General features: G+C 39.5%; 2 protein-coding genes and 1 pseudogene across 4 annotated transcripts; all 3 read left to right on the top strand.

The window, feature by feature from the left end:
* The first annotated feature begins 25 nt into the window (after nt 1-25).
* On the top strand, nt 26-3533 carry LOC146686367 (B2 bradykinin receptor pseudogene; annotated as a pseudogene). Of its 2 annotated transcripts, XR_014916702.1 has the most exons (3): nt 26-91; nt 315-402; nt 1904-3533. The product of XR_014916702.1 is annotated as a B2 bradykinin receptor pseudogene, transcript variant X2 (transcript). The 2 variants fall into 2 exon arrangements; XR_014916701.1 differs by lacking the exon at nt 315-402.
* A 5985-nt stretch (nt 3534-9518) lies between these two features.
* On the top strand, nt 9519-10865 carry LOC146686366 (G protein-coupled receptor 4-like). The gene has a single exon (XM_085441775.1). The coding sequence runs from the start codon at nt 9536-9538 to the stop codon at nt 10475-10477; it is 942 nt and encodes a 313-aa protein (XP_085297901.1). The 5' UTR covers nt 9519-9535; the 3' UTR covers nt 10478-10865.
* A 1389-nt stretch (nt 10866-12254) lies between these two features.
* Nucleotides 12255-13224, top strand: gpr65 (G protein-coupled receptor 65). The gene has a single exon (XM_085442273.1). It carries the CDS (start codon nt 12259-12261, stop codon nt 13222-13224), a length of 966 nt encoding a protein of 321 aa, XP_085298399.1. The 5' UTR covers nt 12255-12258.
* Nucleotides 13225-17543: the final 4319 nt, after the last annotated feature.

Genomic DNA, 17543 nt, shown 5'->3' with positions numbered 1-17543 from the left:
AGCCACAGTCATTAGCACAAGGTGTTGGGTGTGTATAGTTGGTTTTTGGACGCTTTCTTTTTTACCTAGAGGACAGACTCTTGCGTACAAGGTATGAACAAACTTGTTTTTTACTTTTCTGTCTGTGTTTTTTTTTTTTTTCTTCTTCCTTATTTTTTTTTTTACCTTTTTTCTTCTGCAGTTTAAGGTTAATTAAATCACAACTACAACTTAACAGTGTGCATAATGATTTATAATAAAAAGTGTTTTCTGCTTTATATCATTACTTGTGACAAGTAACAACAAAGTTTTGAGTTAATATTCTGGCTGTGCAGGTTATGAACTCTGTCAGGTGTAACTGCAGATTCTTAACCGGATTTGTCTCAACGCGTTTAGCGTTTTGAGAACCTTTAACCAAAACGAGTAAGTACGATTAAACATTTAGACTAATACAAACACACACACACATGATAACGAGTTTTTGTTTTTTGCCACTTTTTTTTGTTTTTAAGCGTTCATGCATTTCAGTTAAAATTGTTTTAAAGCTGCTGAGAAAACATACAGAAACTGTGGATGCCCCGCAGTTATACAGTGGAGGCGACATGCAGGCAAAATGTTGTTGGATTGGTGCTGATAACCGTTAATCATCCTTTTGTGCAATTGCTTTTCATATTATGCAGCGTTAAGTGACAGATATGGAAAAGTTCTACATTCAATGTGGTTTCTGTTTTGCTGAACCGCAGTAAGTTTAAAATGTGAATACCTTTGGGTTGTTATCGTTTATGTGCAAAAACAAATACAAAATACTACATAGGCGTGGGGGACAGGGGGGTGTTAGAATTAAGTACTTTTAATACAAAAAAAGTTTTAAAAGCAACAAAAACAAAGAAAATTGATTTTCTATGAAAGATTGAGGTGTTGTTGTTTTTTTTTTTTGAGGGTTTTTTTTTTTGTTTGTTTGTTTGTTTGTTTACTATTTTAAATGTCTAGGCAAGGGGGAAAAATCAGTTGATTTTTATTTATTTAGCACCAGTTTGCACAAACTGTTCCCTTAAGGTCTTTATAGTGAAAGATGAAGACTATGATAGAGAAAAACCTGACACGCATACAAGTCCCTGGGGGGAAACACTTCTTTGAGACAGGAAGAGGCCTTTGGCAAACCCCGATTCAGGAAGGGCTAGCCATCTTTACTGTGAATAGTTGGGAGATGAGTGGAAAAAGAAGAGAAACAAGTGGTTCATGGGTAAGCAAAGGAAAACACAAACTATGGTAGAAAGTAGATTAAAGTTTATGAGAGAGAGAAGGAAAATACGTTGTGCATCATAGTAAGTTGTCTAATTGGATGAGCCTAGAGCAACTTCAGTGTTATGCTTGGCAGTACAGTGGTGCAGTGGTAAGCTCTGCTGCTTCAAAGTACAAAGCTATTGGGTTCAAATCCAGTCAGGGACCTTTTGCATAGTGTTTCTATCCTCTCACTGGGTACTCTGGGTTCCTCCCACACTCCCTGAATTGAATAAGTGATGGCAAAAAAGTATGAATGGTTTGCCGTCACCTGAACCAACCCTAATCGCAAGGGTTGTTTTGATTTTTTTTTTTTTTTTCTTTTTTTTAAAGAGAGGCTTTAATCCTAATAACAAAACTAAGAAAATTAACTCTTGTCATTGTTTTTGAATTTTAGTAAGGGTTTAGAGATGGTGAGAAAAGTTCATTAAATAAATAAATTAAAAAAATGATTTTCTTTCAGGAGTCACCAAAACAGGTTCTGTGCCTGAACTTGCCACAGTGTTTATTTATTAGGAACGAACTGGAAATACAGCAACAGCTTTTGCATTATGAGTTTTGATGACAATGAAGTATATCGCTGTGTTCCATATAACATAGCATTTCATAATGTTTTACCTGTGTTGCTGTCCTCTCTCTGCAGCATCCGTTCCAGCTCTTACTCTGTCAAGATGTCTGGAGACCAAAGTAACACAGGAGAAGACCATTGTATTCCTGAAGACAACAGCTTGGTCTTCACTCTGGTTCCACCCTACATCCTGGTCATCAGTGTGCTTGGAATCATCTTTAATGTGTTTGTGCTGATGGTTTTCTGCCTCCACAAGAAGGCCTGCACTGTGGCTGAGATATACCTCAGCAACCTGGCTGGAGCTGACCTTGCTCTGGTGTGCTTTTTGCCCTTCTGGGCTGAATATACAAGAAAGGGATTTGACTGGCCTTTCAGTGAAAGCCTGTGCAAAGTGACATCAGCTGTTATCTACATGAATGCGTTCTGCAGTATTTACTTCCTTGTTATGGTTAGCATAGCTCGTTATGTGGCACTGGTGCACCCGCTTTCCCATGAGAGGATGCGCAGGCCGCTTTATGCCAAACTGGGATGTCTGTTTGTGTGGGGTCTTGGCTTGGTCTTTGCGCTCCCCATATTCATCTACAGGAAGTTAGAATTCAACTCTCAATCAAATCTTACTCACTGTTCACTTGACTTGCCACAAAATCAATATCTGGCATCTGAGGTGACAACCATAACATTCAGCTTCATCGTCCCTGTTATCATTATTTTGTTCTGCACTGTCAAAATTATTCAAACTCTGAGAAAGAGGCTAATGGAGGTTTTAAACATTCAGAAAATGGATCAGAAGGCCACCACTCTCATCCTGGCAGTTCTCCTGGCATTCCTGATCTGCTGGGTGCCATTCCACGTGACAAAGATACTAGATATGCTCCAAAACACTGGCATTCTGAAATGCCACATCACACTGACCATCGTCCAACAGATCTCTACGTACTTTGCCTTCTTCAACAGTGTCCTTAACCCCATTCTCTACGTCTTAGTAGGGAAAACTTTCCAGAAACGAGCAAAGGAACTCTTCATGTTGTGGAACAAGACTCAAACAGCATCTTTCAGCCGACTGTCCACACGCCTGACAAGTTTTAAATTGTGATCATAGCTCAAAGTGATATGCGGGACTGCGATCTTTTGGATGTGTGCTGTGATGGTTTACCCAGTTAAATGGACAATTATTTACTCAGGCAAGGAGAAAAATGTTGTTTTTGTAATCTGAATGTTTGTTGTTTTTTGTTTAACATTGTGCATGCATTACTTTTTCTTCAGAAAGGGATATTTAGCCATAACATGTTTATTTCCTAGAAGTGATACTGAAAGGCTGTCAGTCTGACTCTGCTTGGTGTAGTGAAGTCTGAGCGTTCTTTGACCGTTTCTCCAGTTGGAACATAACTCCTGGCTTTGGCTAAGAGAAAGTAGCATGCAGAAGACAGCTGGCATGGAGGAAAGGCTAAAGATAACAAGCAAGTCGCCTGAAATGTGATTCATGCAACACTCCTGAAGTTAAAGGATGAAAATACACTGTTAGAAGAAAAGTCACCTTTTTATTGTCTTGGGCTTTGTTCCATGTTTCGTCAGACTCTGACAGAGGAGTGAATAACAGGAGACATTACCTCATACCTCAAACAAGTTTTGTTTTACCAACCGTCCATGAACCCGTATCTGTTTAGATGTCACATTTTGAAAAATATAATTATAAAACTATAATTACATTTAAGGCCATATTTGAGCTTTCGTTTGTGCTAAATTTCAATGAAGTTAAAATTCAATGGCAAGTAAGGGTGTGGTTGTTCTTCAAAACCAGTGATCCAGTATAGCTTTCTCTTGACATCCTGTTGACATTCGTAGCATGACAGGATATGAGGCTCAAATTTCAAATGTGTCATTCTACTGCTCATCCTCTAATTGATATCTATTAGACACAATTTCAGATTTAATGCCATAATAACCCTGCTTCATAATTGAATAGCATTCCCACCTTTATTTTATATTGCACATGTGATAAACACAAGCTGAGATAATGAAACAAATATGCAAAAGAGACGGCAACAGTTTAACAGTGTTTATACTATTAACATAATATTTGCATGGTTAGATTTTCCACTTCACTTGTGGGCATGGTTATGTAGTTGGAGTGCTCTGTGCTGTGGCATGATGCAGATTTACTGCTACCAACTTGGATTGTTTCAGTGATGAACTTAAAGTTCAAAGAGGGATTTTTTTTCTTTGCATTATATTAAAGTATTGTGCTTCTATTCCCATTGCATCAAAAAGAAACTCTGCGTGTATATATGTAAGGGTTTTAACCTCCTAAGACCTGAACTCTTTCATGGCATGTATTTTTAATTTCTCTTTGGGCTGATTGGGACCTGATGATTGTAAAAAAACAAAACAAAGAATTATGTGATTTTTTTTTTTTTTTTTTTTTTTTTTTTTTTACCTGATTTTCATTTCTAAGAAAAATGAGATCCACATATGAGGACATTCGCTTTAAATTTTGATAGAACAGTAGCAGTATGTCCTCACAAGTGGATATCGGGCCCTTGTAGAGGAAAAAAAAAATGTAGTATTGTGGTCTGGACAACCCTAAAATGTGATGTCCACATATGTGGACGCCAGGTCCTAGGAGCTTAAATTTACAGTTTAAATACAATTAACAATGCTTTAAGTAGTTTATTTATGGTTTAAAATCACAGATCACTGCTGGACACTGAAATGCATACCTCTTTTTCACAGCACTTAATGTAACACTCAATATTAATCACTTGTAGACAATAAATTAATAAAACGTTCCAGACTTGTTGTCCCCTGTGATGTGGTTCTTTGTTATTTTTAATGCTTCTTTAAGCTGTCCATCACGAGTCTTACACTTTTTAAAAACAAGTCTGTATCTTCTACAGGGAGTGCAGAATTATTAGGCAAGTTGTATTTTTGAGGAATAATGTTATTATTGAACAACAACCATGTTCTCAATGAACCCAAAAAACTCATTAATATCAAAGCTGAATGTTTTTGAAAGTAGTTTTTAGTTTTAGCTGTTTTAGGGGGATATCTGTGTGTGCAGGTGACTATTATTGTGCATAATTATTAGGCAACTTAACAAAAAACAAATATATACCCATTTCAATTATTTATTTTTACCAGTGAAACCAATATAACATCTCCACATTCACAAATATACATTTCTGACATTCAAAAACAAAACAAAAACAAATCGGCGACCAATATAGCCACCTTTCTTTGCAAGGACACTCAAAAGCCTGCCATCCATGGATTCTGTCAGTGTTTTGATCTGTTCACCATCAACATTGCGTGCAGCAGCAGCCACAGCCTCCCAGACACTGTTCAGAGAGGTGTACTGTTTTCCCTCCTTGTAAATCTCACATTTGATGATGGACCACAGGTTCTCAATGGGGTTGAGCTCAGGTGAACAAGGTGGCCATGTCATTAGTTTTTCTTCTTTTATACCCTTTCTTGCCAGCCACGCTGTGGAGTACTTGGACGCGTGTGATGGAGCATTGTCCTGCATGAAAATCATGTTTTTCTTGAAGGATGCAGACTTCTTCCTGTACCACTGCTTGAAGAAGGTGTCTTCCAGAAACTGGCAGTAGGACTGGGAGTTGAGCTTGACTCCATCCTCAACCTGAAGAGGCCCCACAAGCTCATCTTTGATGATACCAGCCCAAACCAGTACTCCACCTCCACCTTGCTGGCGTCTGAGTCGGACTGGAGCTCTCTGCCCTTTACCAATCCAGCCACGGGCCCATCCATCTGGCCCATCAAGACTCACTCTCATTTCATCAGTCCATAAAACCTTAGAAAAACCAGTCTTGAGATATTTCTTGGCCCAGTCTTGACGTTTCAGCTTGTGTGTCTTGTTCAGTGGTGGTCGTCTTTCAGCCTTTCTTACCTTGGCCATGTCTCTGAGTATTGCACACCTTGTGCTTTTGGGCACTCCAGTGATGTTGCAGCTCTGAAATATGGCCAAACTGGTGGCAAGTGGCATCTTGGCAGCTGCACGCTTGACTTTTCTCAGTTCATGGGCAGTTATTTTGCGCCTTGGTTTTTCCACACGCTTCTTGCGGCCCTGTTGACTATTTTGAATGAAACGCTTGATTGTTCGATGATCACGCTTCAGAAGCTTTGCAATTTTGAGACTGCTGCATCCCTCTGCAAGATATCTCACTATTTTTGACTTTTCTGAGCCTGTCAAGTCCTTCTTTTGACCCATTTTGCCAAAGGAAAGGACGTTGCCTAATAATTATGCACACCTGATATAGGGTGTTGATGTCATTAGACCACACCCCTTCTCATTACAGAGATGCACATCACCTAATATGCTTAATTGGTAGTAGGCTTTCGAGCCTATACAGCTTGGAGTAAGACAACATGCATGAAGAGGATGATGTGGACAAAATACTCATTTGCCTAATAATTCTGCACTCCCTGTATACTTCAGGTTCAGTGAGCTGTTAAAAGTAGCTGTTCTCAATCTGTGGCATGAGCCCCCCCTGGTGGGCCAGTGACTACAAGTGAGGATGTGGACAAAAAGTATGGAAGTAAACAAAGCTTGAGTAGGAAAAATTAACATTTTGCAGATTTATAAGCGGTCTGCAGTTACTTTATATCTGTGCAATGTCAATGTCAAATTCTATTATTAGAAACCACCAAAACATTTTAAATAAAATGCACTTCCTAAATTTTGCAACAGTTAAATGTCTGTGTTCCACTACATGGGACATTTAGAGCAGATCTGGCCACAAATCAGAGATGGCATGAGTTTTATACACTGGACAGCAGCAACTCCAACAAGCCTTTATTTGGTAAGCAGGAACCAGCTCTCTATGCAAGATATGTGGTTAGTGGGCTGTCTATGCCTGCTTTGTCTCAAGAGTGCACATTGCAATATCCCGAGGTGGGAAGTAACGAAGAACAAAATATTTCATTACTGTACTTAAATTTTTCAGGAGGCTGTACTTCACTTGAGTATTTATTTTTCTGACCGCTTTTTACTCCTTACATTTTTAAACAAATTTCTGTTCTTTCACTTTTTACATGTTCACAACAGGCTCATTACTTTTGGTTTAACAGATTTGAAGGCAGTTATTTTTAGGTCACTGTGGGACTTCAAACAGGAAACAGATTAAAGCCTAAACAGTAACACATGAAAGGCAGTCCTGTTCACCTATTAATCAACAGGGTATGTGGCACACAAAGAGATGGCACAGCACCATGACAACTGCAGGTGTCCACAAGTTGTGGTTGCAGAACTTCAGTATCCAGCTGGCCCTGCAGGGGCCAGTTCAGAGGGAACTGTGGTGAATTCAAAGTAAAGTGCAGTGTGTGACTGCTGTGTGGCTGTGGTTTCATGGTCAGAGTTAAGTTGCATTAAGTGTAGCAGAGATGAATTTGAAGTTAAGCTGATGATGCTTAGATTCAATCAATGATTCCACCTTCATGCCACCTAGGAGAGAAAAAAAAAAAAAAAAAAAAAAAAAAAAAAAGACAGCACGTAGTGTACTGTCAGCATAGAGAATGGAAATACAGGACAACGCATGAAACATCTGCAGACATCTTGTTGAATTCAGTTGTGTACATCCACAAACAGCAGCAGATCAGGTTATCAGAGCCTGTACACCAAGAAAATCTACTGGAGCCCACAATAGAAATTATTGTGAGTTGTGACTTCCCCCCCAAATTGAGCAGTTAAAGCAGATTTTAGGGCTCCCCTGCCTACCGAATCCCACAAACCTCTTCCCTACTCATTTTCCCGTTTAGAAGCAAAGTCACCCTCTACAATATAGGCAACAGAAAATAAAGCTTTTTTTTCGTTACTTTACTGATTCAAGCCGAGTACCTTTGTTAATGTGGTGGCACGAAGGAGGATAACCAGTTAAGGAGACCACAGGATGTTGACAACGCCACCTGGGGAGGGAGTTACACCCCAGGAAAGATTTCTATAGCCAATGTAAATGTTACACTAGCTACCAAAGCCCACAGGCTCGTTATTAATAGCAGAGGTGAGGCTGATCAATTTTACAAATCAAAATTTATTACGGAAAATACTAAAAAACAGAACTGTAAAATCAGAAAAGTTCTTAAGATAACAGGGCTGAGACCGCAAGACTGTCAATTAGAAGACTTTATTAACAAACAGTGATTAAAATGACCAGGCTCGCTGTCACGATGCTACCCTAGAACAATAACAGCTCAATAAAATAACTAAACAAATAGTGGAGAACGACGACTTGAGGAGGCAACCTAGAGGAGTTCCCAAGGGTGCCACCAATTACTAACCCGTATAGTTCCACTGCAAACCTCACTGTCACTCACACTGAAATCTAAATGGTGCAGTCTACCTATGCCCGGTGTGTACACTCTCACACATCGGGGAGGGGATTCCATCTCACGTGCCTAGCCCCTCAACAAGCGGCCGCACCTCCACTAAAGAAACAAAACAAAGCATAAAACGTTAAACAAATTAATAAAAGAGAAATAAAACAAACACACCCTAAGATACAGTTATTTATAAACGCAAGATTAAAATATATCAAACAATTCCGAGTAAAAGACTATAAAGCCAGGAGTCAGTCAAGGCCAGTCCATAAGATGACAACAGGCCACAACAAGACAGAATAAAAGCGAACAAGACTGAATAAGACAGCAGCAGTATGGCACAATTCTGTAACAAAAGAGGGAAACAGTCGTCAAGTTCCACCCTTGACGACTGAGTCCCACTTAACACTCTCTAAGGGCAATACTAGAATGAGCGGCTTTCCTGAAGAAATCAAACCGCTCTGCAACGCTTAACCACTTAACGCGCTTGACCACCTTGGATAGAACAGACTACCAAATGCCTCCGTGCATAGTGAAGCGCAACTGTTTCTTATAAGGCCGCTAATTATCAGCTGGGAAGGTGTGGATGTCAGTGCTGCATTCGCGGACATCACGTAAAATCCTACTTTTAGACTTAAATAAACGCAGTATTCCTATTTTCTTTTTCACTTTCAGAAGTTGAATTAATCAACCAGAATCAGCATACTTTATTAATCCCTAAGGAAATTATGTGGGTTACAGTTGCTGCAGTATAAATAACAGTAACAGAAACAGACTACACTATTTAACAATAGCATATGTTACACATTTAAGACATTTAAGCAATAGCCCAATATACACAGATCACTCAATAATAAATATCAAGGATTGACAGAGTTGATTATAAATAAATATCAAGAACGTTAACAGGAATATTACAGAGTAGAAAAGAGCGTGTGCAAAAAGGATGTAACTGTTGCAGTGTTTACAGTGGCCATATCCCACTTTAATCCTCTGAGCTACACTGGCAGAACGCCATGACATGCAAATATATGCTGTTCCTGGAAAGTTATACAGAGTGTATAGAATGGGGACACTCTAATAAAGTAAATGATACATTTTGGCACATTTCCACGGTTTAAAAAACACAAACATATACTTGTGAAGTGTTTTCTAATTCTGTTGCATTTGTGGGATTTTACATTCACCAGTACTCGGACACGGAATTAAGAAACTTGATGAGCACATTTTGCTTAGTACTGTAAAAACAGGACAGCTTCCGTAAATCATCAAACACTGTTTTTATTTTGAGCACAACAACACTTCCCCATTATTTGCATTTTCAGGTCTCGAATCGAATGAGCTTCCCATTCGGGCTTCAGTCACCGCTGTGTCAGGATGGACTCGACGATCACCAACAACACAAACTCATGCACGGCTAACTCCTCGGTGCAGAGGTACATGTATCCAACGGCGTACTCTCTTTTTTTTAGTGTGGGCTTTCCAGCCAACTGCCTGTCTCTGTATGTGGCCTGGATGCTGATGAAGAAGGGGAACAGCATGGCAGTCTATCTTGTCAGCCTGTGCATTTCTGACCTACTATACACAGTCACTCTGCCTATTTGGATAGTACAGGCCATGGGGCAACACATAGGTGACGAACTTTGCAACCTCATGGCTGTAATCATGTACAACAGCTTTTTTGTTGGTTCTGGTCTCCTTTGCTGCATCTGTGCTGATCGCTATCTGGCAGTGGTCTACCCACTCCACTTTAACTGGATCAGGGAGGTGAGGACAGCAGTGCTTGTGAGTATAGCTGTCTGGGCTTTGGAGATTGCCATCCACATTGTCTTACTTCACCACATGGGGGCGCTGCAAGCTTCAAGATACTTGTGTGATCAGCAGATACCCATGACACAAGAAGATGCCGCTGTTGCCCTTACAAGGTTCGCCTTGAGTTTCTTGGTTCCTACCTTCATCATGACTTTTTGCTATCATAACATCATGCGCTCTATCAAATGTAACACCTCCATCCAAGTGGAAGACCGCAGGAAAGTGGGATGGCTGTTATTGCTACTCCTTCTAACCTACATAGTGTCTTTTATGCCCTACCAGTTGGTCATGCTGCTCAGGGCTATACTGGAGCCTGGGTCCTGCGTCTGGGCAACTAGGCTCAAAAGTGCATTCATGGTGACAGTTGCCACCACAACGCTAAACAGTACACTGGATCCTATAATATACTGTCTAATCAATGAGAGCGCAAAGACAGAGATTAAGAAAACTGCACAAAATGTGAGGTGGCTTTTTATGCGTGGAAAGCACAGTGATAGCTCTGTTTGAATGATTTCTTTCCCCTTCTTTCAACATAAAATGTAAATATAATGAAAATCTAACTATTATTTGGGGCTGTGCAACCTATATGTAACCTACATGTGATCTAAGTTTAGGCATATTAATTATTTTTTTTTATTTCTTCTGTATATTTGTCTTTAATGTGATGTTTAATTTTAACTGTGATTTGTGTAATTTGAAATATTTGGCTGTGGTGTTAATAGTTTCATTTTGATCCAGTGTTCAGTATTATTGTGTATCACTGCACTTGAATATTTGAGTGTATTTTGCACAAAGAGAAGCACACTGTGGAATTTTCCTACTAACCACTTGTATTTATAACACATTTATTCATGCTTCCATGAGATACTAATAAAAAAAAGCATCTGTTCTTTTAGAGCGTGCAGTCATTGAAACAAAACCATAAAGACATATCTGCGCTGTTCAAACAACGAGCTGAAAAGACATCTATCACTTTATGGGACGATTATTGGCATCACCTCTACCTGAGTTCATGTCTGTTGACACGCCAAACAGAGACACACACTTTCATATGGGCTTAAATTAAAATTACCTGGTCCTGTAGTTTGTTTTGTCATATCCTGTCACCCAGTAAATGATACAGTTGTTAAGGATAAAATGCAGCAGCTGCTGACCCTTCCTCTTCTTTCTAGCAGATTGATTAAGCGGTGAAGACGAAGAAACAGAATACGTCAGCCTTTCATCTGTTTTATTGGTTTTATTCTAAGAATTTATAGAAATTTGAGTGGAAATACAACTTGATACAGAGTAAGTACTTTGTTAATATGACTTTATGGTTTAAAGGAATACTATAAAAAAAAATTTAACAAGCCCCTATCAAATAATTCCATTGCAATAAAAATGTGACCTTAGGATTTTCTATCATGTTGCAATATAACTGAGAATTTAGAGTACTTAGGAAAAGTTGTATTTGCAACTTTTCACATGTTTTTCGTGGTAGACAATATCAGGAAATGTAACTGTGAGGAAAAGTGAAACACAGTGCCAGTGTAGCAAGCTTGTTCATTGAAATAGCACACAACCAAAGCCTAAACAAATCTTGTAAAAATGACAGGAAATTGTTTTACAGTAAGGTATATGGTGAAACGTGATAACAGGGAAACAGACACGAATGAGTTTGTTACAGGGGAATTGACATAGGAAAAAAAAAACTCTAAAGCAACCAGGAACTGAGAACAAGACTAAATGGGGAAATATATATAGAACAATATAAACAAAAATAAATGGTTACTAAGGAAAAAGTGGGGTCGGGGCAAATAAAGCAAACTAAGAGCGAACAGAAAATATTCAAATATAACTAAAAACTCCATGAACTCAAAACACTGGGTAAACAACCCAATGCTGCAAAAGCGAGGCTATTGTAACAATTTAATTGCACTTGCATAAGGTTGACTCACACTCATGCTGAATGTCAAATCAATCCGCACAATTGAAACACTCTGCCTTTTAATCTTAAACTACCAAAACAAAAGGGCTTACACTAAACAGCATCTTTCAACTATTCTTTCTAAGTAGTAAATTTTCCTCTTTTTAAAAAAATAGTGCATAGGTAGAGTTCTCCATTTTCACATTCCATTGATAATTTGTAGTTCCCAGTGGTGTCAGACTTGCCAACTTTAAAAAGTCCTTTCATGAGTTGAGATGTAGTCATGTGGCAGGTCTGTGAACTTGGTAGAGACTCTTACAGGTATTGTGTATTTACATCCATTCATGTATTGCTTCCTTATTTTTCTACAAGGTGTAAGCATATGAACACAACCTCTACAATGGAAAACTCAACCTTGACCAGTAATCATTCAGAATGTAACCTGGTCGACGACGCAGCCGGGAGAAGTTCATTTCTGTTGTTCTACATGGCTGTCGTTGCCATCGCCATCCCTTCCAACACCTTCTTCCTCTACGTATCCTGGCAGCACATTAGAAGGAGGAACGAGCTCGGTGTGTATCTGTTCAGTCTGGCGCTGAGTGACCTAACCTTCACTGTTTGTTTTATTCTCTGGTTGGACTTCCTGTGGCGAGGAGTTTGGATCCATGGGCGTTATGTTTGTGTGATGTCCATATACATTCTCTTCACCAACTTCTACACCAGCGAAGCTCTCCTCTGCTGCATTGCAGTTGACCGCTACTTAGCAGTGGTTCACCCATTAAAGTGCAGATGGTGGAGGAAAGTTAGCACTGCAGCAGCAGTCACTGTTACCATTTGGTTGTTGGTGGTCTGTTTCAACACCAGCACCATCTCCTGGGAGGACTCATACCATGAAAAGAAAAACTTTTCAGTGTGCTTTGACATTTTTAGTCCACTGTCAGCGACTCTCCTCCGGGCTAATGTAATGCGCTTCTTTCTGGGGTTTATTATTCCAGTTCTCCTAGTGTTCTTTTCCACCTGGAGGATTTGCACAGCTGTAAAATCCAATCAGGCCACTGACAAGCAGGAACAAAAGCAGATTTTAAAGCTATTAACATTGGTTCTTCTTGGCCTTTTGTTCTGCTTCGGACCTATTCATGTCATGATGCTTCTTCGCATACTGGTTAATGACTGCAGGAACATTGCATGGATCCTCTATCCCTACAAGATCAGCGTTGCCCTATCAAGCCTTAACTGTCTTGCCGACCCACTGCTTTACTGCTTCATTACTAGCACAGGACAGGCATGTGCCAGTCAGATTGTCCTCTTTTTGCAGGAAAAGAAGAGAGGAATTCTGTTACCTATTTAACCATAGGGATTGAGGCATATAAAACTTTTTGTCAGTAAGGTTATGCAAAAAAATACCAGCAGAATTTCACTGAACTTTGTGGATTGGTGGAGCATGGCCAAAAATAACAAAAAAGGCATTCAGAGAGCACATCTTTTGCAGAGTTCAGTGCAGTTTTGCAGTTTTAGAGGAAATGATCGGGAGCTTTTTTTTATTATCCTATAACTTATATTTCAGAAAACTGATGAAATGTTTGCTCTTTACTTTAATAAAGCTCAGTGACTACTCAGTGCAAATGGTTACATTGTTTTGATCGCACCTTCTGATTTTCATTAAAATCATAAAAATCCTTAGCAGTGACTTACTACTTCCGTGAGTGGACAACAAGACTGGAAAAGAGATAATTAAATGCCTGTGCTTATTTGCAACTGCTGATCTGATTTTGTCTCTTATCAGCGAGTTACTGGTCGGAGTGGTTTCACTTCAGCTTTTTAGTCACGTTGTTTGTATTTTCTGTCAGACAACTGTCTGGGTCAGGTGCCATGTGGAAAGAACATTTGCATTTAACAAACCAAAATAAATTTGCTCTTTCCATCACCACGCACACAACATTATGATCTAAAATGATTCTTTTTCAAATAATGCACTTTTCTCAATTGTCAGAGTGAATGATATATTCATGTTTGCACTCTTAAACTTTAACTGAAAGCACTGTAAATAAAAGAACTTTGTGAAATATTTGTCAGTGTTTGTTCTCTTAGCATCCTAGTCTCTGGCAGATTTGCTGGTATCCATATGGGAGTTGAGTCATCTTAATGTGAGCATGAAAACTTAGAAAGAAAAAAGAAGAAGTGCAGCTCCCCCAAATGACCGCTTGAGTTCTTAACCAACAGTGAGTCGGTATCCATGGACTCCCATTTTAAGAGATAAGCTTTGCAGCATTGTGCTTTTTGGAGAATTTGCACTGTTGTTATCTCACAAATAATTTGGCATGATATGCAGTTCATTGTCCTGACAGCTCATCCAAGAAGTCTGTGCTCATGTGTTGGTGAGTGAAATTCTCCTACTTCACTTATGTGTTTCAGAAAACTTCAGAAAAACAAGATTGTGATGGTGATAATCCACATGTCCACAGACAAATCTTAAAATAAAATAAAAAACGATGGTAAGTGTTGTTCAAAAGAAAGAAAAGAAAATTATAAAAACTCAAAGGTGCTCGATGGGAAGGCTTTGCTTTTTTTTCCACATGTATTTAAAGTGACACACTCCTCAGGTTGCTGTTACACAACAACAAAGGCTGGAAAGTGCATGTGCTCCACCTGAGTGTTCTTTTTGCCTCTTTTTTTCCATCCAGACTATCAGATAAGCATCGCCTATCACTGAATAGCCTTCACCTTCAGTTCCCCTTGACTCTGTAACAGACTGGCATCTTTGTAAGTAAAGTAAGCACATCAGAGAAGACAAGTACCTCTGGATCAATAGGTTTTGTTAGTGAAGCCCTTCCTCTGCCTGGATGTTGGCAGCGTTTCAGCAGTGGCACGTGTCAGACAGCCTGCTCTCTCAGGAATGATGGATGAATGAGGCAGTAAATTGCACTGATGGTCTGACTGTACAAAAATGTAACAGGATGAAGCAGTGCAAACTGAGATATGGTGCTGCAATGAAGACCGCTGACAGCTTGGCTTAAATTGCTCCCATTATGTGAGGGTCCACCTTACTGCCATTTGGAAAGCTAGCATTGAATCAGTGTGTCAGGAAGTATAACTACACTTTGACCAATCCTAGCGCTGGAAGCTGTGGCTTGCAGGTGTATGGGAGTACTCAGGGTAATATATACATGTACATGCACTCGATCCTATTCTATTCAGAATCAGAATCAGAAAGGGGTTTATTGCCAAATGTTGAGCAGGTTTACAACATTAGGAAATTGCTGCGGTGCTTCAGTGCAAACATAGTGTCATAAATAGCACTTAAATAGACATGAAAAAATAAAAGTAGGGATAAGAATTAAAAGTGCTACGTAGAAAGATATGTGCATGAGCTATACGTGAGATATATACATGAGAATAAGAATTAAGAGTGCTACGTTGAAAGATATATACATGAGTGCAGGTGGTGATCAGTGCCAAACATGGAATGATGCAGTGAACACAGCGTAGGGTCATGTGTTAGTAGCGGGAACAGTCATATGGTTATTGTTCATGTGTCCAACAGCAGAGGGGAAGAAACTGTTCTTATGGCGAGAGGTTCTGGTGCGAATGGACCGGAGCCTCCTGCCTGAGGGGAGCAGGTCAAACAGACTGTGTCCAGGGTGAGAAGGGTCAGCTGAGATCCGAGCTGCACGCCGCAATGTCCTGGAGGTGTACAGGTCCTGAGATAGGTCTCCTTTTTTCGTGGTTACTCTTTTTCTTGGTACTTATTTAGACCATTAATTAGTAAAATCAGTTACCCCTAATTAGTCCATCTTTCTCAGACACATTTTCTTCAAAGCTACAGAAATAAAATTGAACTGAAATGAATTTTTCACTTAAAAATGTGACCTCACTCTCAGTTTGATATGAGCCCCCCTGACATGACCTCACAGACTCGTGCTCCATTAGCTGTTTTTTCAAGCAGAAGAATTTTTTTTTTTTTGGTCTGTGTCTTGTGCTTTCTAACAAATAAATTTCTGTACTGCTTGATTGATGTCAGCTGACATTATAGTCAGTGACAGGAAAAAGAAAGAACTCATTACGGACAAAGAGCCTGTGGCCACCTGACAAACCCTGGAGTTGTTTTTTTTTTTAGATATTTCTTTTGGCACTATTGGCTTAGACAGCTCGCGCAGTGTCACTTAAACCCATCATATACACTCACCAGACACTTTATTAGGTACACCTGTTCAATTGCTTATTAATCTAGTCATCATTAATCTAAACAGCCAATCACATTGCAACATCTCAGTGCATTTAGGCATTTAGACACGGTCAAGACAACCTGCTGAAGTTCACACTGAGCATCTGGACAGTAGATCACATATGTGGCTTTGAATGTGATAAGGTTGTTGGTGTCAGGTGGGCTGATGTGAGAAATTCAAACCTTATCTACTGTGATTTCCCTGCACAACCATCACTCAGGTTCATAGAGGATCTGAAAAAATAGCAAAAGCCATTTTCACCTAGAAAATGAAAATGGTGAAAATGACTTCTTGTTGTCAAAGGACAGTCAAACAGCTTCTACCTGATCTGAAAATGACACCAACTCAAATAACCACTTGTTACAACCAAACTATACAGAGGAGCTTCTTTAAATGCACAGTGTGTGGACTCTTGAAGCAGATGGGCTACAGCAGCAGAATACCACACTGGGTACCTCTCCTGTCAGCTAAGAACAAAAAACTGAGGCTTTCCAAAACTAGACATCAGAAGAGAGGGCAAATGTTTCCGGCTCTGATGAGTCTTGATGTCTGCTACAATGTTCAAATGATACTATCAAAATGTAGCGTAAACTAGAAGAAAGCATACATTGATCCGACCTTGGATCAGCTGCTCAGGCTGGTGGTGTTGGTGCAATGTTGTCAGATTTTGGCCCTCTTAATACAAGCTGAGCACCAATTATACCCCACAGCCTACCCGAGTATTGTTGCTGACCGTGCCTATTCCTTTATTACCACAGTGTGCCCATCATGGGTACACTCATCTCAAACTGATTTCTTGAATTGTTTCCACACATGTTTGGACCATAAACTGAGAAATGATTCCATTACCTTGTTGAATCTATGCCATGAAGACAGAAGCTCTGAAGGCAAAGAAGGGTCCACCCCAGTACTAGCAAGGTGTACCTGTAAGTAACCACAGAGTGTAGCTATCTCTGTGATGCACCTTTTTTCCTTGACTTGTATAAATGACATCATATTACACTTTACTTCATTATTTCAGTTGTCAAGCAAGTTGTTATGCAGGTTTCATATCTCCCTCCTGTGATATTTTATGTCAAGCTTGCTCTGCTCCTCTAGGCCCTGTCTGACACTCCCTCCAACATTTCTTCTGTGTTATCCTTCCTGTCGCTTTTAGCACTTTCACACTTGTCTCTTCCTCACAAGTATTTGTTCTGAAAACAACCCCACAAAGCCTGGAGGCAAGATATAATCACATGTCCAAGTAGGGGAAAGAACCTATGAGTACTGTAGTGGAGCCCTCTTTATGTATTAGTTTAATGTATTTGATGAAATTCTGTCACAGGTGACAGGTTTCTTTCCTTGAAATGAAACTTTGTTTGTATGCACTACATATTTGATATATCAGCAACATATGAAATATGTATCAAATAGTAGTTTTTGTTAGGTTAGGTTTTTTTGTCTT

The sequence above is a fragment of the Copadichromis virginalis genome, linkage group LG19, assembly GCF_057382275.1.
Source record: "Copadichromis virginalis isolate Kocher_CV1m ecotype Utaka linkage group LG19, C_Virginalis_male_GT1.1, whole genome shotgun sequence".
Classification (NCBI taxonomy): Eukaryota; Metazoa; Chordata; class Actinopteri; order Cichliformes; family Cichlidae; genus Copadichromis; species Copadichromis virginalis.
The sequence above is the reverse complement of the archived record's forward strand: the minus strand, read 5'-3'. Positions and strand labels throughout refer to the sequence as shown.

Coding starts and splice junctions, on each gene's coding strand:
- LOC146686366 (XM_085441775.1), top strand. CDS start 9,536: ATGGACTCGACGATCACCAACAACACAAACTCATGCACGGCTAACTCC.
- gpr65 (XM_085442273.1), top strand. CDS start 12,259: ATGAACACAACCTCTACAATGGAAAACTCAACCTTGACCAGTAATCAT.